General features: G+C 37.4%; 2 protein-coding genes across 5 annotated transcripts; one reads left to right on the plus strand and one right to left on the minus strand.

The window, feature by feature from the left end:
- The first annotated feature begins 40 nt into the window (after positions 1-40).
- On the plus strand, positions 41-5,455 carry LOC127420254 (proteasomal ubiquitin receptor ADRM1-like). 2 transcript variants are annotated; one of them, XM_051662335.1, is made up of 10 exons: positions 41-117; positions 1,086-1,295; positions 2,217-2,333; positions 2,468-2,591; positions 2,826-2,912; positions 3,068-3,149; positions 3,242-3,483; positions 3,870-4,027; positions 4,376-4,478; positions 4,956-5,455. In XM_051662335.1, the coding sequence occupies exons 2-10, from the start codon at positions 1,086-1,088 to the stop codon at positions 5,048-5,050; spliced, it is 1,218 nt and encodes a 405-aa protein (XP_051518295.1). In that variant the 5' UTR covers positions 41-117; the 3' UTR covers positions 5,051-5,455. The 2 variants fall into 2 exon arrangements, with proteins under 2 accessions (XP_051518295.1, XP_051518293.1); XM_051662333.1 differs by lacking the exon at positions 4,956-5,455 and having other exon boundaries at positions 4,376-4,948.
- On the minus strand, positions 5,448-23,704 carry LOC127420253 (CDK5 and ABL1 enzyme substrate 2-like). 3 transcript variants are annotated; one of them, XM_051662330.1, is made up of 9 exons: positions 22,967-23,704; positions 19,740-19,832; positions 16,298-16,375; positions 13,773-13,869; positions 13,323-13,491; positions 12,932-13,029; positions 12,447-12,553; positions 8,955-9,159; positions 5,448-7,794 (listed from the first exon to the last, which is right to left on the minus strand). In XM_051662330.1, the coding sequence occupies exons 1-9, from the start codon at positions 23,479-23,481 to the stop codon at positions 7,654-7,656; spliced, it is 1,503 nt and encodes a 500-aa protein (XP_051518290.1). In that variant the 5' UTR covers positions 23,482-23,704; the 3' UTR covers positions 5,448-7,653. The 3 variants fall into 3 exon arrangements, with proteins under 3 accessions (XP_051518290.1, XP_051518292.1, XP_051518291.1); XM_051662332.1 differs by lacking the exon at positions 19,740-19,832; XM_051662331.1 differs by lacking the exon at positions 16,298-16,375.
- Positions 23,705-24,220: the final 516 nt, after the last annotated feature.

Genomic DNA, 24,220 nt, shown 5'->3' on the forward strand with positions numbered 1-24,220 from the left:
AGCGAAAGGGGAATGACCCTCCACCAATCGAACGCAAGTCCCGCCTCTTTCTGGTCATAGTGGGTGGTCGACACCAAATAGTGAATTCACAGAATCTGACTAGAAATAGAGAGAAATGTAAGTTTTATACTTGTCATATTCCACAACCATCAGACTAAGTCGTCAATACTGCATTTTTAGTCCCGTAATGAAGAGGTCAGCCTTTTTAGGCATGAGTCTTTTATGTTTTAAATGGTGTTTATTAAATGCTAGCAGTGTTAGCTTCGGGTTTAGCTACTGATCTGATAGTGCCTGATTTAACAAAGATAGATCAATAACTAACTTTTTTATAATGACTTATTGATGAAGATACCTCGGTGTGATCTGTGCCTTTCATTTAAGACATTGAAGTAGGCAGCAGACCGATGCATCACTGGCTGGGCGGCTTATCCAAGCTTGGCTGAAAGTGATGCTCTGTAATAAGGATGCTGACCTTTTGTCTTTGCCACTGTGGTGACTATGTGTAAAGTCTATGGTTAATTATTATCCATTTCCACAGCAAATCACTGCCATGAAGCCAGCCGGGTTGATACTACTTTCACTACTGCACTGTATTGCACATGCCAGATTAACCTCCTGTTAATTATAGATTTATACGATAAAGTTCTATTTGTTAACATTAGTTAATACATTTGGTATCATGAACTAACAATGAGCAATATTTTTAACAGCATTCAATAATCCTGGTTAATGTTAATTTATAAATGTCCATTGATTATGTACATAATGCTTTAACCAGTGTTAAAGAATGCAATGTATTATTGTTAGTATATTTTGAAATGAACATGAACTAAGATTAATAAGTGTAGTTTCATTAATGTAGTTACCTAATCTTAGCATATACAACCTTTTCGTAAAGTGCTACCAATTTACCATAGTTCCTACCAAAAAACAAACAAACTGAAGTACTCCAGTAAAACTGAAGTAACATGGTATTAAATACCACTATCATAAATATATTTGTTCTGCATTTTCGCTACTGAAGTACTGCAATCTTCTGACCTAGTATCAATATATTTTACTGTATGTTTTCTTTGTCCCTGCAGATGTCGTCTGGCGCACTATTCCCTAGCTTGGTGTCTGGATCCCGGGGCTCATCGAGCAAGTACCTGGTTGAGTTCAGAGCTGGGAAAATGACCCTGAAGGGCAGCACTGTGACCCCAGATAAGCGCAAAGGACTTGTGTACATCCAGCAGACAGATGACTCCCTCATTCACTTCTGTTGGAAGGACAGATCCACTGGCAATGTGGAGGATGTTAGTATTGGCTCAAATAAACATAGCTGTCTCTGTTTTGAGTGATGATCTATACAGTATTGCATGCAAGCCATGCTCACTGACTATTTGGGTATATTGTTAGGTCTGTATTGTGTTGTTTCCCAATCTTGAAGCGATAATTTAAATTCTCTCATAATTCACTTACCCTCATGCAATACCAGATGTGTATGACTTTCTTTCTTTTGCAGAACACTAGAAGAATATCTCAGCTCTGTAGGTCCATAAAATGCAAGTGAATAGTGTTCAGAACTTTGAAGGTCCAAAAAGCAGCATAAAAGTAATTTATATGACTCTAGTGGTTAAAATCATGTCTTCAGAAGCGATATGATAGGTGTGGGTGAGAAACAGATCATTATTAAGTCCTTTTGTACTATAAATTCTCCTCCCCGCCCAGTAGGTGGCGATATGCACAAAGAATACGAATTGCCAAAAACAAAAGAAGAATGTGAAAGTGAAAGTGAAGATTTATAGTAAAAAAGGACATAAATATTAATCTTTTTCTCACCCACACCTATCATATCGCTTTTAAAGATATGGATTTAACCACTGATGTAGTATGGATTACTTTTATGCTGCCAATGTTCTTTTTGGAGCTTCAAAGTTCTGGCCACCATTCACTTGCATTGTATGGATCTATAAAGATGAGATATTCTTCTAAACATCTTTGTTTGTGTTCTGCAGAAGAAAAAATACACACATCTGGGATGGCGTGAGGGTTAGTAAATGATGAGAGAATTTTAATTTTTGGCTGAACTATCCCTTTAAGGACCAAATACATTTCATGGGTCATGTCATTTTTTAGACCACAGTTGAGGTCCAAAGCAAACAGTTCTCCCTTTTATTGTAATGTTGATGTTTAAAAATGTGTTTTTAAATGTTGATATTGTCATTTTTTTAAAGGACTTGATCATTTTCCCTGATGACTGTGAATTCAAAAAGGTTAATCAATGCACCACTGGCCGTGTGTTTGTGCTTAAATTTAAAGCTGGCTCCAAAAGGCTCTTCTTTTGGTTGCAGGTATGACATGTTTAGTCTGTTCATTTGTTAACCTAGAACCTTCTGCTTCTGAATTTGCAGATGCAAAATGTGAACATAGTAAATTAAACCACATCATCTAAAATATATCTGATATCCCATCCTGTACCTTTCAGGAGCCTAAGACAGATAAAGATGAGGAATACTGCAGGAAAGTGAATGAATACCTCAACAACCCACCAGTGCCTGGTGCCCTAGGGAGTGGAAGCGGTAGTAGTCATGAGCTGTCTGCTCTTGGAGGTGTTCACAAAGTTTCATTGTCCACTACACTGGTTCCCTAGCAGACTGACTAAATAAGAAAAAATTCCATTTAGCTTTCATTCCTTTAGCCATCACATAAATTCGCACTAATGTAGGAAAGGAGATTTAAAAAAAAGGAGGACAGTTTCATGTATTGAGAATTAGGGCTCATCTTTTTTTGGCACATTTGAAATCTCTCTGTATCACTACTGCCACTTTAACATTGTCCTACAGGAGAAGGTGGCCTTCAGAGTCTTCTTGGTAATATGAGTCACAACCAACTGTTGCAGCTAATTGGACCAACTGGACTTGGTGGACTAGGTGAGATCCTGTTTTATTTATATTTATGGTAATCAGAATGCAAATAAATAATCTACTTTCTAAATATGCTCTTGGGTAAACCTGAAGTCCATAAAAGTAAAAAAAAAAAAATTTAATTATCAGAGTAAAATTTTTAGCATTTATCCTATCTGTAGGGGGTCTGGGAGCTCTGGCAGGACCAGGCCTGGCCAGCCTGTTGGGAAGTGGAGTTCCAGCTACCAGCAGCTCGTCTTCTAGGTACTACCCAGTAATAACCTACGTGTTTGGATATGGGACATCGTATTGAATGAGATGAGAAATTAAGGATTTTCTTTTTTATTTATCATTAGCTCTCGTAGTCAGTCCACTGCTGTCACTCCGTCATCCAACTCAGCCACCATACGGCTGGGCTCCTCCCAGGTTCCGACCACACCCACAACCCCATCTGCAACAGTTGCAGCCTCACCCACAGCCACCACACCTGCAGGCCCTGCTGGCTCTGCTGGGGCCACCAGCCCAACCCAGCCCATCCAGCTGAGTGACCTGCAGGGCATCCTGGCAACAATGAATGTGCCTGCAACAGGGCAAGGAGGTAAGGTGTTCCTTGTATGTTTTATTTAGCCTTTAAAGGGATGGTTCACCCAAAAATGAAAATTCTGTCATCATTTACTCACCCTTATGTTGTTCCAAACTCCTATTACTTTCTTTATTCCATACAACACAAAAAGAAGTTACGTAAAATGACATCCTCAGTCACCATTCACTTTCGTTGCGTCTTTTTTCCATACAATAAATGTGAATAGTGACTGAGGCTCTCCTTTTGTGTTCCACGGAAAAAAGTCATACAGGTTTGAAACAACATAGGGGTGAGTAAATGATGACAGAATTTTCATTTTTGAGTAAACTATCCCTTTAAGCTATTTGTGTATACAAATTGGGCTTGAGTTAATGTTGCTGAAATGCCATCTTTTTGTGCAGTGGACCTCGCAAGTGTTTTAACCCCCGAGATCATGGCACCAATTCTTGCTAACTCAGAAGTCCAGCAGAGGCTGCTGCCATACCTCCCATCCGGAGAATCCCTCCCTCAAAGCACAGAAGAACTCCAAAACACTCTTACCTCACCACAGTTTCAGCAGGTTTGACTATTGCATGTTTAGTGAACTCTGTTCCAAGCACAAGTGAAATTTGTTAGGAAATCTGCACTTGTTTTCTTTTGTAACCTCTTGAGACCTGAGTGTGACTGCTTTGTGCATTTTCCATTCCATTCTTTTGATTTGTAATTAGTAGCCCCTAAAATACAAGCACAATTTATATATATATATTTGCATATAGCAAAGCAAAAATACAATGTCCACGCTTGTGGATGTGGTGCCGTTACATAAGCTGTATGATTTTTTGTGTAATTTTTTGATGTGTAAAATGTGTTTAAATTGAATTATAGTTTTACATCTAAAAATGTTCATCACGCTTGCTCTTTTGTGTAGGCCATGAGTATGTTCAGCAGTGCACTTGCATCAGGGCAGTTGGGGCCTCTGATGAATCAGTTTGGATTGCCCGAAGAAGCTGTAGATGCGGCCAATAAAGGAGGTCAGTGTACTTTATCTGTAAACACACCGATCTGGATCATTCCAGCCAAAACATTACCTAAACACACTTTATATTCTCTCACATGCAGATATACGTTTCTGTTTTTCCAGCATCCTTCTAAATCAGTAGTTCATTCAGAATGACCTTAAAAGGACAAAACTTGGGGTGATGTACTCCTTAAACACCTCGACTGTGGAGATTTATGTGTTGTTGTCTATAGTGGTTTTCAAACTGGGGTCTGGGGACCCCCAGGGGGCCGCAAGTGGGTGCGTGGAAAATTTCAGGGAAAGAAAAAAGTAAAAAACTATTTTACAAATTTGACACTATTGCTATTTCAGTTTAATCTAAATGCTGCTCTTGAAAAGCCCTGGTCTATATAACCAAGGTTCTAAAAAAAGAAAAGACTATACTAGATAGTTAGATAGGATAAAAGGATTTTTCTATGCATGTCTTTTTTTTTTTTTTTTTTTTTTATAGATGTGGAAGCATTCGCAAAGGCCATGGAAGGCGAAGGCAAGTCAGACCCAGAGGAAGACAAGAAAGATGACGAGGAGGACATGAGTTTGGATTAGGAAACTCTCCATTTGAGCTTCCTCCATCATCTTCTTTGTTACCCTAGAGCTTCCATAATGTCATGTTGTCAAACTAACTTTCATGTTTAAGGTGGTGTAAATTTATGTTAAAATACTTCTGCCGCCCAGTTTAATGTGTAGAGACAACTATAAGTAAGCCAGTCATAGGTTTATTTCCCCAAAGAGTGTAAACACTGTGGCACTGTGTTTGTTTGAGTGGCTCGACATGCCACATTGGCTGAGCCAGACGTTGACTAGTTTTGGGCGGGATTACCTAGGTTCAGGAAACTGTCATTATTATTGCAATTATGTTTGGTGCTGCTAGTGGCACACCTTTAATTAGTTTTCTTTGTATGCTGTGGAAGCCTTCTCCAAATAAAGAGACTTGAATCGACATGTAAATCACTTTTTGGTGTATAAAGTGTGACAATCTTTCATGACACAAAGAACAATTATAAACATTTTTATAAATATAAAGTCCGAAGAATATATGACAAAATCACAGCATCTACACAGCACAAAAGATAGGACTCTGTGCAAACTAACACACAAGTCTCTGACATATTGTTACAACAGGACATACTTAAAAAAAAAAAACAAAGTTATTTGGAAGAGATTTAGAGACGCAAACACACCCACAAAAAAAAGTAATCATGCAGAATTTCACAGGATTCTCTCACAGTGCTTCTACCGTTCTAGATCTTCAAAGGCTTCCATGGAAGTATCACAGGGGTAAATGTATTTCAATACATCAAAGTTTTCCATCCTCATCTACACCAAAATTCATATTAAGCTGTTAAGTAAAATGTTCAAAGTGATTAAAGTGGTGATGTGGAAAATGGTATAGCAGCATTACAAATGTAATAGAAAAGGCACTTCATTTGTGAAGATTTATACCAAGGAAAAATGAAGTGTGATTACCCATAATTCTCTCTGATTCAATTATCCTCTCACAGCTGATAATTTGCAATCTAAAATATGAGCAAAGGAGCAAATGCAACACACAGAATCAGATCCATCACATTTAAAAGACCACCACTAGATGGTAGTTGTGTGCTTCAGCTACCAAAAAATAAACAGGCAAATTAGTCAACAGCTTCTCCAGGAGTGAAATGGCTGATAGTCATAAATCAAATTATGCTGCTGAAATCAGATGTAAAAAATAAATGTTGCATAGTGATTGATTAATTAGTAATGCTCCATAATATGATACTGTCCAGGTTCAGAGTAAACACAGAACACTCCTAAGGATTGCAGGATTTTAGAGAAAAAGATAAGACAACATTGTATGAACACCAACTAGAAAGATTCATACATGTTAGCTCATATTCAACACTGCACAACACAAAAACAGACTAACTGTTCATTGTCATGGAGGTGATCCTCTGTGAACAAACAGCAGAATATACATGTGGAGTAATTTGTCAAATCTACAGTTTGCAACACGTGCTTAATCCACTTTGCACATAAAGATATATAGTACACAATAGGGCCGTACAAATTAAACACATTTCATTACTGTAATTGGCACAGTTGTGCATAAATAAAGTCTTAAAATTATAAACTTTCGAGATTCAAGACATTGAAAACACTTGCATCTATAATGAAGACAACTGGTAAACAGTTCAGTTTCTCTAAACATTTGACAAACAGCTGAAAATGGCACTCACAATTTCAACAGTACCTAAAAAACCTCCTTAACATTCCACCTTAATCCACTCATTCCACTGTGAAATCACAGTCTATAGTTGGCAAATGTTAAACAACTGGGAGAAAAACAATAAGCACAACCACAGGAGCACGATTAATGTGCCTGTTAAATGTCATCTCTAACATAGAGTGCCTGGATGGATACACATCGGAATGCCACACATACCCCAAATCGCCACTCAAGCCATAAAAAATAACCATTCAAGAGTCATAAAAAATATAACATTCCGTTTCCATAAGTTATAATATGTAATAAAACTAATGTCATCCATAAATAACATATTACATAAATAATGCATCAATACAACGCTTAAAAAATATTTGAAAAATTAACGTTTGACAAATGTTTGCTGTATTAAAAAAAATTACATGGTATAAAAACTTAAAAGGTTAAAAAATTCTGTCATCATTTACTCACCATTATGTTGTTCATAAACCATATGACTTTCTTCTATGGAACACAAAAGTAGATATTAGGCAGAATAACATCCTCAATCACCATTCCCTTTCATTGCATTTTTTTTTTTCCTATACAATGAAAGTGAATAATGACTGAGGCTAACATTCTCCCTAAAATCTCCTTTCAATGTTCCACATTAGAAGCCAGATTTGGGACAACATGAGGGTTATTAAATAATGACACAATCTTGAACTATCAGTTCACCCAAACTCAGTGCTTGAAGTAAGCCTCTCTCTAAACACCTGTATGATTTATACAGTCAGTTTCATGAAGAAGTAAACAAGTGTTCTGAGACCACTAGACATAGCAGTGAGAAAACTAATAATCTGGGATTTGTTGAATTGATAAATAATACAAAAAAACTTCCAGAATCACCTCAGCTCAGAATCACATCTCTGTGCTCTAAGGGCACCTCATGAGGGTCCACTCAAGTTTAGACCTGCTGTACCAGTCTGCGATAGTGAGGCATGACCTTGCTGTCGGGGAGGTACAGTGCCATCTCCATGGCAACCAGAACAGCAAACTCTAGGGAAATCAACTCTTTGCTATTTATTCGGAAGCGCTCCTCCAACCTCTGCTCAGTGTCAGGTAGAATGAAATTCAGAAGGAAAGGGTAGAGAAAGAAAGAGAGAAAGTCAGTTCATAAATAATTTTAAAATATGTATGCCTAAGACATGATAGATATGTTTTGAAATCAGTCCAGGTAAGTTAATTCATTAAGCAGCAGAATTACACTTAAAATACTCAATTTAAATCTAAAAAAAAGTTTACTCAATTTAAGCTTAATTTTTTATACTATTCTTAATAGTTTTAATTAAGTTACCATTACTCTCTAAACCCTAAAGGTTTCATTAATAAAAACATTTAAGTGGTCCTGATTAAACATTACTTGGAATGTCACATTTTGGAATCATAACTCAAATATATATATGCTCTTTAAATGTTGGCTTCGAGTACTACCAACTCAACATTATCAAGTACAAAATTGCGGCTGTGTGGGATACCCATAAGCCCTTGCGTTTGAATTATGTACAGTATGTTTGGTCAAAACAAGGGAACTTATGTAGAAATATAATAATTGTTATTAAAAATGTATTTAGTTTTAATTCTTATGACTATTGTTGTTGTTTTGTTGTAGCTGTTTGATAGTTGTGATTTGTGTAAAGTCACTATTAGGGTGATTAGTGTTACCTCTGGTGAACTTGGAGCCTTATAATTTTAGGTCATTCTTCTCTAATCAATTGTACTTTACAAAAGTGCAAAGTTATGTGCACTAAGAAGTACTAAAGAGATTTCCCTTATAAAGATGTGCTATAACTCAATTTAAATAAATAAAAAATATATATACTTTATTCACAGATGAGTTAAGTTTACTTGTAACTAGTTAACTATACTTAAATAATTAAGTTAATTTTACTTGAGCCGAATGAGTGTTTTTACTTAGAAAAAGCATGCAAACCGATTGCCTTCAAAAATCTAAGGTCAACTAATTACGCGATAAGTACAGTGAAATATATTAAGACAATGAGGATTACATTACTCAGCACTTTGATATATAATATATCATGGTACAAAATGTTCACCATATTTATACACCATAGTATATTAATAGTACTTCAATGTATTCTTCAAAGAATACCAAAAACATGGTATTTTCATGGTATTTGTCCAAAAAAAAACATGGTAGTTCCATGTATCTGCTATACGTTAACCGAAACATGCCCCACTACTTACATCAATCAGTTGCTTGACTTCTTGTTTCTTGAGATCACTGCTAATCTTGGCAGCCAGTAAAACGCAGGCAGCAGACACCAGCTTTCTGTTGTGCTTGTTCAGTCGTCCCTGCAGAACCAGCTTCTCAAAGTAAACATAGGCCATTGCTATGGTAACTGGCTGTAGGCCACACTCTTCACTCACCGATCGCATCTCCCTTTTCAAACTGTAACATGCACGTTAAAGGGAAGAAAGAGATCATTGGGAACAATTTCCAACATTCAAGCAAAAAATTTGAAAGGAATAGTTCACCCAAAAAATTACAATTCTCTCAACATTTACACCCTCATTGCCATCCCAGATGTGTACGACTTTCTTTCTTCAGCTGAACACAAACAAAAACTTTTAGGAGAATATTTCAGCTCTGTAGGTCCAGACAATACAAGTGAATGGTGACTAGGGCTGCAACTAACAATTATTTTGATAACCGATTAATCTAACGATTATTAGAATGATTATTCGAATATTATTGCAGCGATTAATCATTAGCTCTATAATCATAACCGATTATTCAGCTTGTGCCCGACTTAAAAGGTTGTATTAAATGTGCTTACTAACAATAAAGAGGACAAATCATCTTTTAAAAATACCTCTAAATGACATTCACTGAATTAAAGGGGGAAAAAAATACTTTATTACGTTTAATTCAGTAAAGAAATTCACTGCAAAAAAATCCTATCAAGTGTTTTTATCTTGTTTTCCATTTAAAATGGTCTAAAAAATCCTTAAAACAAGATACATTTACTTGAGAAGCAACATTTAAGATATTTAGACTTGCTTTAAGAGAATGTATCTTAAATATAAGTGTATTTTGTATTTTTTTTTTACTTGGTTATATTTCCGCGAGTGCAGTAAAGACAAAATATACTTATATTCAAGATCTATTCTCTAAAAGCAAGTCTAAATATCTTATATGCTGCTTCTCAGGTGAATGCATATTTTTTTAAAGGATTTTTAGATATTTATATTGGAAAACAAGCCAAAAAAAAAAAATAATAATAATTAAAACCGTTTTTTTTGTTGTAGTGTATAATGGGGCGAAGAATACCCTCTCTCACCTTTCTGTTCACTTCAATCCATCTTTAACTCACAAAAAAACGAACTCTCTCTTATTAATAAAGCTGTGTATTGCCAATTTTCTTCATGATAAGAAATGCACAGAGACACATATATTATGATTCAATAAGTCATGAGCCATCATGTTATAATCTAGCTGCATTAAGCGTGCGTGCTGGAGGGATGAGCGTCCCTGTGACAGAGTGCAGTTTCAATCCCTCCCCCTTAGATCGGGACATTCATGCAACTTATAGATGAGGCGCTGACCGCACAGAGAAATGCCAGTTTCAGAGTTTGTAGTTATTTACATGATCTGCTTCTATATTATTTGAACTTTAATAAAGTTATAACGCATTAAGTATAACTGCATTTAAATGTAATGCTGGGGTGTTTCCTTTAAAGACACTCGACACGCAAGTTTTGCTTCAGTGGAGCGGCAACTCCACTTATTCCACAACAAGAGTGCTTCTGTATTTACTTATTTTATATTTTTACATTATAATTCCCTCAAATTTTGTGATCTACACCTGAAGCTGTTTGGAAGGTTTGGAGTGCATCTGGACTGTGAGCTGTGTTTTCTTCCTCTCCTCAGTCAGGTACGAACTGCAGTGCTGCTCTCACACGTCATCATTAGAGTTTAATGTGATCTCATGTTACTTTAAATTAGATCAAACGACTATTCGACAACTAAAATTGTCGAATTAGTTTTTATTGTCACTGTCGATAATGTCGACTAATCGTTTCAGCCCTAATGGTGACCAAAACTTAGAAGCAGACCAAAACTTAGAAGCAGAAAAAAACAAATCACATAAAGGCCACATAAAAGCAATCCATTAAACTCCAGTCATTAAATCCATGTCTTCAGAAGCAATATGATAAGTATGGGTGAAAAACAGATACATTTTTAAGTAATATTTCACTATAAATCTTCACTTTCACATTCTTTTATTTTTAGCGATTCACATTTTTTGTGCATATTGTCACCTACTGGGCAGGAGGAGAATTTATAGTAAAAAAGGACTTAAAGGGGTCATGACATGAGGAATAAAATTGTCCTTGCTCTTTTGACATATAAGAGGTCATTGTACAATAAAAACATAATGTACGTTTCAGAACTGAAAACTTCCTTCTTAATATAAAAAGAGAATTTATTTAAACCAAGCTGCAAAAATGGCTAGTTTGGAATTTGTGGAACTTGTGATGTCACAAAGACCAAATACATCTGCATATGACTGCCTCTTCAGCAAGACATCAATGCCTATTTTTTCGTCATTGCCCCTTGGAAAACACTGGTGCTGAGTCAGTCACACAGGTGAAGAGGAGAGAGATTGGCCTGTCATGGAAAACTCATCCAAAGGGGACTTATACAGGACACTTTCATGTGCCTTTCTGGATTTAAATGTTTTTCGACATAAATGTGCACGGCTTCAACCGCTTTTAAAAGACACAACGTCAAGTTATAACTCTAAAAGGATCCCCTATTGTGTTTCATGGACCGTTTTTGCACCCATCTGTGCTATTTTTAATTATTGGTCTTTTGTAAATTTGCACTCGATGGACGTCTTTGATCATTTCGATGCATTTCCGGCGATGTGCACCACATTTTAAGAGCGGTACAACCACAACTTTTAAAAACGCGTCTCATTCTACTGCTGCCACTGACTGGAACCACATGCCATTCTGTGTGTAAACACACTGGGAAAATGTAAGATGTGAAGGCCAGCATATCTCTGCTTTGGCCTGTTGAAGCACCCAACATCACTGTGGATTGAATAATGTATGCGTATTCAGAAGACTTCAGCATGGATTGCTTGTGAAACAGTTAAAATATGATTCAAGCTTTGCAAAGGAACTCTTATTGAAAGATGGGGCAGTTTAAATTGGACTACTTGACAAAAAACCGTAAGTATCCAATTTTATTCACAAATGTTTTAAATGTCATGACTGTTTGATCATTTATGCTGTGCTTGAGTGAACAGTTTGATACATTCAGATGAAATGTGAAGAGTTGTGTGTTAAATATGTCATGACCCTTTTAAATATGAATAGTTTCTTACCAACTGCTATCAAATCACTTCTGAAGACATGGATTTAAGCACTGGAGTCAGATGGATTACTTTAATGCTGCCTTTATATGCTTTTTGAACATTTAAAATGTTGGTACCCATTCACTTGCATTGTGAGGACCTACAGAGCTGAAATATTCTTAAAAAACCATTGTGTTCAGCAGAAGAAAGTAAGTTATCCATCTGGGACGGCATGAGGGTGAGTAAATGATGAGAGAATTTTCATTTTTGGGTAAACTATTCATTTAAAGCACATTCTAATTTACTTTAATTCACCCAAATAAATGTTTCATAATACTAACTCTATTCTCTTCCATTAAAATGACTTTACCTTCTAATCTTGCTAAGGGTCAGTTTTATGTGTGGAAACTTCTCCTTGAATGTCTCGTTCATGTCCTTCTTCAAGTCAGATGGTTTCACATATTCAATAACTGTTGTCTGGAGGACACAAGGAAACTCTTATTGCAGATGCCATAAAATAACATATGACATTTTTTTGTGGTGACTGAAATTCATGAGGGCACACAGCATTCAAATTTGCTTTGCTTACTTTAACCCCTAAAGTCTAATCAGTTGTGATTTATGATATAAGATATCATGCCTCTTGCCTTTAGCTGTTAGACCACTAAGCCAAACAGGCCTATCATATGACATGCTGATGATATCTGATGTAGGTCATAAGCTGGGTTCAAAGATTACTAAGTAGTTCAGAAACACTAAAATGTTGTACTGCAAAGCAGATGTCCTTCCAAAGCATTTTCATGGGCATGCATGAGGTTAGAGTTTTGGTTAATACTGCACAAGCAGGGATCTTACCACATAGGACGCAAATATCAAGACCCGTTTATGCTTCCCACAAGGCCACTGGGGGTCACTCAGTAAGTTGGGGTCATAGTCTGAAAGCTCATCCACACCTACCAAGAGTTACAAACAACATTAAACATACAGGTGTACCAAGAGTAGCTTGCAAGGTATGTCGATGCACACAAATACACTGACATGTCAAATGTACAGAAGTAGTTCCTGTAGTTGAATTGGTAAAGCATGGCACTATGAACAACAAGGTCATGGGCTTGATTCCCAGGGAACACACACAATGATATAATTAATTGCTTTGTATAAAAGTATCAAATGAACATACTGTATATAAAAAATAAAGTAATAAGTAGGTAAGGTGTGTATGGAATTATGAGACTAGTTAACACACCAGCGTCTTGCCCAATGGTGCTGTTGATACGTGAGGGGGTGAAGCTCTTCTGGGTGTTGATGCGGTTTCGAGACATGGGGGTCTGGGCTGTACTGGGATCAGATGGGCCACTGCTCTTTTGCCTGACCAAGGCATTAGTTGGGAGAAGGAAGCGGGCGTATGATACTGTCTGCAACACATAAACATCCACAACATCAATCAGAGAGAGAGAGAGAGAGAGAGAGAGAGAGAGAGAGAGAGAGAGAGACAGGGCTATAAGTGTAAACACAAACAAATACATTGTGAAAACACGCACACAGTGACCTGGTACTGCATGTTTCACAATCATGCTTTAAAAACAGAAAATTGGGATAACACATACCTCTATAAAAAAGCAAACAACTAGGAAGGTTTCTAAGGTACATAAGTACAACTTTTGCTCCCTCTTCTCTGAGGAAGATCTCATCTTACCTTTCCAAAGTCCACCTCCACTCCCTCCAGCCCAGGGACCATATCTCCTCCCCCACCAGAAGAGTGCCTCTGTCTCTGGGCTTCTAGTTTTGAGTCACTACAGTAGGTATATAAATCATTAATAGTCAAAATTTAACAACATTTTGCTCCGCTTACATAATCTCTTCCATTCAATATTGAGATAAAGACTCCTACGTCTTGTTGCTGTTTGCCTGATTTAAATGTCACCCCTAAGAAGTCTATTAATACACCAATATTAGGCTGCAGTTGACTGTCTGTGGACTGGCGTGTTTGTAAATAAGCCATTTTATTAAAGTTTAATATAAACTGACGCAAACATGTGTTCGGTGTGAATGACCCTTGTAAACCTGTGCTATATGGATGTCTTTGAATGTTGCTTTTCAGTGTCACGTACAGAAGCGCTACCATTTCAGGTTACAAAGAACATCAACTTTTAAAAGCTCTCGAGACATCTGCGTTTTGTTCTATCCACCTTTTTCCTGAACGAAGAAGTGTTCCACAATAGAGCACAACAGTGCCCACCCACTTATTCAGTCGTCTATGTTCCGGCAAGAATTTTTCCCATTGACTTTTCATAAAATCCTTCATAAAACTGTTGTAAGCCATGAACCAAACCAACCAGCTCCGAGGTGAATCACAACATCAAAAACTTTGTTTTGAGCCAATAAAATATTTGAAAAATGGACAAAAAGAAAAAGGTACAAGACTGTGTACTTACTGTCTTTCATGAGGGCACGGACTTCAATCCCATGAAGCATTGTGAATGATGTCATTGAATAAAAAACTATGGGAATATATCCACCTTTTTCCTGAACGCAGAAGTTTTCAATTTCCGGTCTCCAGTGTTTTCACCCGCATCAGCCTTTATTCTTAGCAAGTAAAGTATTACATTTGTAGAAGTTATCAAAAAACACGTGACTCTATAGTGCCAATACTTCACAGTGTCGAGATGACCGTTTTTTTGTTTTTTTTTCAGTGCCTCACCTGAGTATGTAGATGGCATGAAGCAATGGTCTGAGGTTAGTTACGTTGATATTATTAACTACTTCAACTGCAGCCAACAACTGCACAAGTTGAGCATGAAATACATTTTTACTCCAAATAACACTTAAATGGTTGTTGTTCTCCGTCTGAATCGCTCATTTCAGTTAGTTTTACATTGCGTCTCAAGACCAGAAACAGAAAATAGGCAATTACAATCATCAAAGTGCTCAGTGGTTGCTCAGGCTTCAATAACAGCATATACCATTGATGAACAACCTCGGAGCTCAAGGTAGGTCTGTCTTTACAGGTTTGTGAGTTATCGTTGAAAATCAGTTAATCTATGGAAAACATTAATGGGATTTTTACTTCTGGAACCAGCCTGTTGAGCCCTTTTCTTTACAGAAGCTTTATGTTTTCAGGTCTCCAGTGCTTTCACTCGCATTGGTGTATGTTTTTAGCAGATAATGTGATGCTTAGCATACTAAATTTGTACAAATTGCTAAATAAAACATGTGGCTCCATAGTGCCGATTCATTACGGAGTCGCATTGACCTTTTGACAGTGCCTCACGCGAGTGGTTTGATAACATGAAGTGATGACCCAAGTTGAGTAAGGTTGATATCATTAACTACGAGTTATGACAGCCAACAACTACACAAGTTGAGCCTGAACTAATTTTTCTTCCAACTAATACTTAAAATGTTTGTTGTTCTCCATCTGGATTGCTCGTTTCGATAGTTTAGTGCAAGGACACGTTCGGTCACAGGACGCCTTCTTGTGTTCATAAACAGCTAGACGCAGCACAGCGGAATGAACCAAAACCCAGGTGTCTCGTGGGGCGTTTGGAAAAGTTCAACTGTTTTCAACTTGACACAATCATAAAAACACGACGCTCATCTTAACGCCACTGGAAAAACAGAGAGACGCATCGCAACATTCAAAGTTGCCTATTTAGCACGTTTACATAGAAAAACAATTTTAAACATCAGAGACGGACACAAGAATGTGTTCTGTTTGAACAGCCCCTTAGTGTTTGTCATACAGAATCATTGTTTTAAAAATGACGCAAGTCACACTGACTAGAAATAAAGATTGTTATTTATCCTTATTTCTATAAATGATGAGATTGCCCTGTGTATGACAGGTGGACAAATCACTGTGATCTTTCGACTAGTAAACCAAAATCTCATTACAGTGACAAGTTTTTATTACTCACCTAATAAGCCGGCACAAAGCTGAACAATGGATTACACATATAATTTATGTACACAAATAAAGTAGACCTAAAGCTTCCATTAAACACATTGTGAGATGAACTAAAGCCCAAGAAAATCAGTGCAAGTTTGATCACTAGAAATCCAGCTTTGTGGAAAATCCGTCGATGCATTTACCATTACAAATCCTCTAATCTTTTTATTTTTAATAGTCCAAGCTCAATACTGAACAGTTGATTTGTCCATCTTGTGTATGGATTTGCATGATATGTAATGAATGTTTGGCTGACTGTGGTGGCTCTGTACCTGATGTGATAGCTCTCTCCATAGGGCAATACAGAGAAAGCAGCACACAGGGATCTCTTGGCACAGATCAGCACAACCCTGCAGGACACAGATGGCAAGTGCACACAGAAAAGACAACATCAGTCAGGTGCTGAACCACACACGTTGACATCAAACCAGCACATAACTACAGTGTGCACCAGCCACGCATGTTTGCATAACACAAGTACACATATGGGTCACAACAGCATGCAAAACAAAACAAAAACACAAATGAGAGATCTTATGTACTGGACTGAAGTTGGTGACAAGATCAATCCATTTAGATCCTCCAGAAATAATTCAATATTCAATAAGATCAATATTTAAATCCTTTTTTGCCATAATTCTCTACTTTTACATTCTTCTTCTTTTGTTGTTTTTGGCAATTCACATTATTTGTGCATATCACCACCTACTGGGCAGGGAGGAGAATTTATAGTAAAAAAGGACTTAAAGGGGTCATGAAATGGAGTATCAAATTCTCCTTGATATTTAGACATATAAGAGGTAACTGTACTATAACAACAAGCTGTACATTTCAGAACTCAAAACTTCCTCCCTAGTCTAAAAAGAGCATTTATAATTGACACCCTGCTAAAACGTCTGGTTTTGAAATCTGTCTGTTCGTGACGTCATGACACATTGCTCATTTGTATTTATACATCCCACAACATGCGCCATCGCACCCTTGGCCCCGTCCACTGGCGCGCAGTTCAAGTAAAGAGAGCAGGCCTTCCATGGCTAACTATTCCTAACATAACAACTAAGACTGTGACTGTTATTAATTATTTTGTATATAAACATGAACTATACAGACTCTTTGACTGCTGTCATGTATCTCACCGCTTTTAAAAGACGCAGTGTCAAGTTACAACTCTGAAAGGGAGAAGCAATTCTCTTTCATTCAGCTGCTGACTGCGTTCCTTTGAGCACAAATGCATCATGGACACGTTCTTTCGCCCATCTGCGCTATTTTTAATTGTTGGTGTATATAAACATAGAACGTCTTTGACGATGGACGTCTTTGACTGTTTCGGTGTGTTTCCGGCGATGTGTGCCTCAATGCACCTTCAGTATGTGCGTGTGTAATTTCACCGTGGTTTGGACAATGATGTTTTCCTTTTTTTTGGCTCATGTCAGTGTTGATTGTTTGTGAACCGTCATAATACGATTCCAGCTTTGCAAAGGAACTGTTATTGAAGGATGGGGCTGTTAAAAACACTTCAAAAACATAAGTAAACCATTTCATTCATGAATATTTAAAATGTTATGACTATTTGATAGTTTATGGTGCTGAGTGTTAACAGTTGTGCTTGAGATTAACAGTTTGATATATTCAGATGCAAGGTGTTGGATGATTTATAACACTGAAGGGTGTGTACATTCTCTTCTGATTGAGTTTTCTGAATTTGAGGGGCTGCATGATGTTAGCCAATCATAACAGTGGGCATTTATGCTGAAGTTTTAAGGAGGCGTTCAGGACAAAATAGAGCGTTTCAGACAGAGGGCCAAAAACAGGGTGGAAAATGATCATATATTACTAAATTGTGACTGTTTGGGTGCAAAAAAAAAACTTTGATAACATTATCACTTGAACTTAGGGAAGATAATACAATTATTTAAAAAAATACCACTTCATGACACCTTTAAATATTGATATTTTTTTCACCCACATCTATCATCTGAAGACATGGATTTAACCAATGCAGTCATATGGATTACTTTTATGCTGCCTTTATATGCTTTTTGGACCTTCAAAAGTTCTGGTCACTACTCGCATTGTATGGACCTACAGCAAGAAGAAAGTCATACACATCTAGGATGACATAAGGGTGAGTAAATGTGAGAATTGTATTTTGGGGGCGGCAGGGTGCCAACTATCTGTATAAAGTATAAAGCAATTTCGTACATGCAGTCTTGCTTGTGTGATATTGCTTATATGGGCTATTAAAACTAAGTCCTAATATTGTCAATTAAAACCAGTAAGCAGCTTTTTATTTTTTAAATAAAATATATCATAGTAGATTAGTCTAATGTGAATGGCATGATCGCAAGTCCAAACTGTGATTACAATGAACCCGGTCACACATCCAGGGGGTTTAACGACCTTACAAATGACAGGTAAGCAGCTTGTGCTCAATGGGGTTGATGTGCACACATTACACACTGCTGATGTCATTCACTGGGAGCGAACGTAAATGTGAGTCAAGGCACGATTTAACGGTTGATGATGTAATCTGAAGGCAGGAGGTAAAACTGTTTTGCCTTATAGAGAAGATCATATCTTTTCTCCTCAAATTGGCATGCACAATTCCCAATGCGCTTGAAGTCCTCATGGTGGTGTAGTGACTCGCCTCAATCTGGGTGGCGGAGGATGAATCTCAGTTGCGTCTGAGACAGTCAATCCGCGCATCTTAATCTAGCGTGTGTGGAGCTCACGCCATTCTCCGCGGCATCCAAGCACAACTCACCACGCGCCCCACCGAGAGCGAGAACCACATTATAGCGACCACGAGGAGGTTAACCCAACATAACTCTACCCACCCTAGCAACCAGGCCAATTGGTAGCTTATGAAGCCTGACTGAAGTCACTCAGCACGCCCTGGATTCGAACTTGCGACTCAAGGTGTGGTAGACAGCGTCTTTACTTGCCGAGCTACCCAGGCCCGAGAAGATCATATCTTGAGTACTTCACTGATAAAGGGTACAAAAGTAAAAAACACAGAAAGACAAGGAGAGCCAATTGTGTTTGTAGCACACAATAAGGAGGAGAGCACAGTATGTGAAGTTTACTGGAGGAGGAAACTAAATTAGTTAGCGAGAATGAAATCAAGGAAGACGAAGAGCACTTATGGAGGCATTTATCTTACGTAAGAGAGTTGCATTACATTTTAAAGGATTTGTGAAGGTGCAGTTCTATTTTCAGAAGATGCCACTGCTATTTAATGTTTCATTTAAGATTGATTTAATCCAACCCAGTTGCTCCCCGAGTACGCAGCCACATCTATCCCCCCTTCGTCTATCTGAAAATCTAAGTGAGTTAGCCCTGCGAGTACTTATGCCAGTTATTAAGTTAGTAAGGGAACCACTGAGTCTGTCTGAAGCTGCAGATTTTCACTTAGTGAGAAGCTCACTCCAGTTATATAACAAAGAAATTTACTGCTTGAGGAAACGGTCCAGCATCCACTAACCAAGCATACATTTACTCTATTCACTCTATTTGACTTGTTTCCAATATACTTCTAAGAATTAGCAGGGATCATCTGTAACTTTCTGAATGCCATTGGCAAAATTGCTGATATGAACATCTAAGCACCCTAACATTGATCGTGAACGTACAGACTGCTCATCCAATAGACTAAATCAAAGAGAGAAAAAAAAAATCAGTGATTCCAGATCAATATCACACCCGGAGGCTCACCTGCTACCTCGCGTATCATACTGTCTCATGTTCTTGATGAAGTGCACCTTCTTGGAAACCTTTGGCCCCGGGGACCCAGACAGGTTACGAGTCCTGAGACAAAACCATAATAACATAAAGAGGTAAATATGTCGATGTCATGAAATACTGGACATGTTCAGCGGTGTGAAATGCTATACTTCATCTAAAACTATTTTTCTCTTTCTTTATTTTTCCCTTTGTGTCATTTTATTTATTATGTTCATTTATCACACCAATGGACCATTTAATGAACTAGTGAATGCAAAAAGGTGATTAAAAAAAACAAACAGAAAAAATTAAATATTTCAAAGGAAAAAAAAAAGTGTATAAAATGTACAATAAAACAGTACATTGTTCTTTTATTATGGTTTCCATGGACTACAAATAAATTTTAAATGAACATTTAAAATATTTAGATTTATACATGTTATATTATTCTAAAAAGATACACTGTCAGCTTAACACAAAATACATATTTTCCATATAATATTTGTGTCATTTATTTTGACTTTAGTACAATGACGATTATATTATATATTATATCTTAGGAAGGGGATCATGATATTTGGGGGTCCTTGGCATCAAAGAGTTTGAAAATCCTTAATCTAAAATATACAATTTTCCTTTCACTTAAACATTCATATAAATATTAATCTAAAATCTTGAATTTGATTAAATAAAAAAAGCTCATGGACATGTTATGAGTCAACCACCCACCTTCATTATAAGTTGCTGTCATAACAGTTATTGTATATCACTTATTTTAGAATGCAAGGACTTTCTCGTTTTGAGTGATGGATTAAACTGGAGGGGAAAAAATCTAGGGCTAAACTACAGGGCTAAAGGCTAAATCCCTTTGGCCCTTGACTATAAATTAAGACTTAAAGAGATAATTCACCAAAAATGAAAATTCTCTCTTCATTTACTCACCTTCAATCCATCCCAGATGTGTATGACTTTCTTCTGTTGAACACAAACGAAGATTTTTAGAAGAATATCTCAGCTCTGTAGGTCCATATAATGCAATTGAATGGTGACAGAAATTTTGAAGCTCCATAAAGCACATAAATGCATCAGAAAAGTAATCCATATGACTCCAGTGGTTTAATCCATGTCTTCTGAAGCGATCCAATCCATTTTGGGTGAGAACAGACTAAAATATAACTCCTTTTTCACTTTACATCTTGCCATTGCAGTCTCTAGGCACATCATGACTTCAAGCTCGATTACACTTCCTAGTGCCATCTATCTTAAAATCATGATAACCAAAGAGACTGCTGATGTCAAGATTAATAGTAAAAAGGAGTTACATTTTGGTCTTTTATGCTGCATTTATGTGCCTTTTGGTTAGTCAAAGTTTTGGTCACCATTTACTTGCATTGCATGGCCAACAGAATGGAGATATTCTTCTAAAAATCTTTGTGTTCTGGAGAAGAAAGAAAGTCAAACACATCTGTGATGGCCATACTCCCCAGTTCAACATCAGTCAATCAACAGATCTTACATAAGAGATGAGAGGGAACAGAGGAGTAGAGAGTTGAAAGGAGAGATAGAGAGAGTGAAAGAAGACAAACAGGAAATTGTGTGGCACACTTCATATGAGCAACATCACCTACAGGAAAAACAAAGCTTGCTGTGACTGGTTGACAGCCTTTGGGGTATTAGCTTAGTTAGACTGACTCAGCAGTGTCTTTAATAAAACTGCTGTCAGTTATCTGTAAACCTTCTGGCAACCCTATGGGTCATCCCTAATCACATCACATGTTGCTACAGATACAAATGCAATGAATGTTAATTTATAGGCAAATGAATGAGGCAACCGGGATGGGCAGGTCACTCACACAACAGATAGCTGTCAATCATTTTATATTACTCTTTATGATTTATTTACTTTATTTATACTTTATCACCGAGGTAACACAGACAAGACTGCTTTGCTTAGGTCTTTAAATGTGTGTATTAAAGTGAAAATCTAGAGCTTAAAGAGATAGTTCATCCAAAAATGAAAATGCTCTCTTCATTTACTCACCCTCATGCAATTCCAGATGTGTATGACTTTCTTTCTTCTGCTGAACACAAATATCTCTTCTGCTGAACTAATGTCTCAGCTCTTTAGGTCCATACAATGCAAGTGAATGGTGGCCAGAAATTTAAAAGGTCCAAAAAACACATAAAGGCAGCATAAAAGTAATCCATAAAATTCCAGTGGTTTAATCCATGTCTTTTTTTGGAGCGATATAATAGGTGTGGGTGAGAAACAGATCAACATTTAAGTCCTTTTTTACTATAAAATTTCCTCCCTACCCAGTAGGTGGCAATATGCACGAAACATGCGACCAGCAAAAAACAAAAGAAGAATGTGAAAGTGAAAGTGGATATTTACAATAAAAAGAAAGACTTAAATATTGATCCGCTTATCACCCACACCTATCATATCGTTTTGGAGATATGGATTAAACCAGTGGAGTCATATGGATTACTTTTATGCTGCCTTTATATGCTTTTTTGACCTTCAAATTTCTGGCCGCTCATTCACTTGCATTGTATTGACTTATAGAGCTGAAATATTCTTCTAAAAATCTTTGTGTTCAGCAGAAGAAAGAAAGTCATACACATCTGGGATGACATGGGGGTGAGTAAATGATGAGAGAATTTTCATTTTTGGGTGAACTATCCCTTTAAACGTGCGAATCATAATAGGTTGCATGTCGCAGAAATATTTGCTGTCATGCTTATGCTTGCAAAACAACACCTTCAAAGATGAAAATGAAAGTTGCATTTAAAAAGGCGGAAGTTGGTCTTTTCACTTATAAATGTACGTTTTTTCCCCTCAGCTTGTACTATACACCGTATATAACAATGCTTCAGTGTAAAAATAGAGTGCAAACATTTGTCACAACGATACTACCTACAGTTAGGACTTCCCTTAACCACTCGTCACAAGCCAGATTCGTTATAAGCTTTGAGAAGAAACATACAGTATATGAGCTATAATGTTCAAGAATAGACCAATAAGTATTCATTGCGGCAGATAACAGCTGTACAAAGGAAGACTGCATCATCCCTGCATTCAAAGATTTACTATACACGTGTTACAAACAGATTAATGCATGTATGTTATCCCAGCCATGGAGTAAATGTGTAGTCTCATTGTTTGGCAACCTGCGTGACGTTACGAAATTCCGGCGTGTAATTACAAGACCCACCTTTGTCGGGGATCAGGCAAGGGGTTAGAGCCCAGGAACTGGCTGGGCGATTTGCTGGATCCTAAAAGGGGATTCAACGGTCCAGAGGTCGGTGAAAGCGGGGGTCCCTGTACTGACAAAGGATCTGCTCTTCCATCCTCCGTGAAAACGTCGCTATTCCCTATATTAAATTGAAGAGGAGCAGGGCAGGTGTTAGTCCACGGGAAAGGGGTAGCAGCTCCTCCGCTGATGGAGGATGACACTTGGGTGAAGGTTCCGTAGCTGCTGGTTGTGGACAGAGGGGGACCCGTCGCCGCTGTCGCTCCGACATCTACACACCGGTTCTCGGCTTCCCTGGGGCTAACGATTCCGCTGCTTAGATTGAAAACCGGTCGTCCGTCCAAAGATATGTTGTTGAGAAATAACAGGGCCGCTTGTCTCCGACGGGAGTCCCGGCTTTTTCGCAGGTGTTCTTTGTGTGGTTTCGCTGAATTAGTACTTGGACAATCACTATAACCGCAGGCTGCGGCCGCCATTCTACTGTGAACAGACTAAAAGCCGACGAAGCTTTCAAACCGGGCGGAGGAGTTGGCCACGCCTACTGATACTTTATTGGTTCAAATTCCTGACAGATGCATATAAATGAATCTCTGCCGCAGCGGATTGGACGAAAGGCTTTTGGTTCGTAAATTTGTACAATAATTTGGAGAAAATTATACGAGGATTCACTTATGTCTATCACAAATGGATCTACAAAATGCCCAGATAGTGTCAGATTTTCAAGACAATTACAAAATAATAGAATAAAATATATTTATATATATTTTGATGTCTTATTTTTCATATATCAAATAAAATATGCAACAAATCAGGACATACAGTCTAGAACAGGATTCATTACGTTCACACTGAAATTTCCTGAGACGCAACTGGCTGTCAAAAGCACATTAAGCTACACATAACACATAAGATGCACATAAGCTACACTTATTGAGTCTAATGCACAACTTACATAATTTCAGTAGTAGACCCAAATGACAATATTCATATCATACTGTTCATGTGTTGTACTTGCTATAGTTTATTTCATGTTGTTTCTTCATCAAAGAAATAACGTATAATATGTATGTGTACACACATTTGGAATACTGATAAATCACCATTGTTGTTAATTCATTGTTGGACAGAAAATCAACATGATATAGTATGATATTTGTATGAATAGAGTACTCCTCTTGTAATAAAGAAAGAAATTGATATCCTGTAATAGTAAAC

Source organism: Myxocyprinus asiaticus, chromosome 29 (assembly GCF_019703515.2).
Source record: "Myxocyprinus asiaticus isolate MX2 ecotype Aquarium Trade chromosome 29, UBuf_Myxa_2, whole genome shotgun sequence".
Classification (NCBI taxonomy): Eukaryota; Metazoa; Chordata; class Actinopteri; order Cypriniformes; family Catostomidae; genus Myxocyprinus; species Myxocyprinus asiaticus.

Bases quoted from the DNA above. Each gene is read 5' to 3' on its own strand.
- LOC127420254 (XM_051662333.1), top strand. From the start codon at position 1,086: ATGTCGTCTGGCGCACTATTCCCTAGCTTGGTGTCTGGATCCCGGGGC. The intron at 2,592-2,825 runs GTGTTCACAAAG...ATTGTCCTACAG, and splicing joins TGAGCTGTCTGCTCTTGGAG to GAGAAGGTGGCCTTCAGAGT. The intron at 2,913-3,067 runs GTGAGATCCTGT...TCCTATCTGTAG, and splicing joins AACTGGACTTGGTGGACTAG to GGGGTCTGGGAGCTCTGGCA.
- LOC127420253 (XM_051662330.1), bottom strand. From the start codon at position 23,481: ATGGCGGCCGCAGCCTGCGGTTATAGTGATTGTCCAAGTACTAATTCA. The intron at 13,030-13,322 runs GTGTGTTAACTA...AACTCTTGGTAG, and splicing joins CACCATTGGGCAAGACGCTG to GTGTGGATGAGCTTTCAGAC. The intron at 7,795-8,954 runs GTAAGTAGTGGG...GACACTGAGCAG, and splicing joins AAGTCAAGCAACTGATTGAT to AGGTTGGAGGAGCGCTTCCG.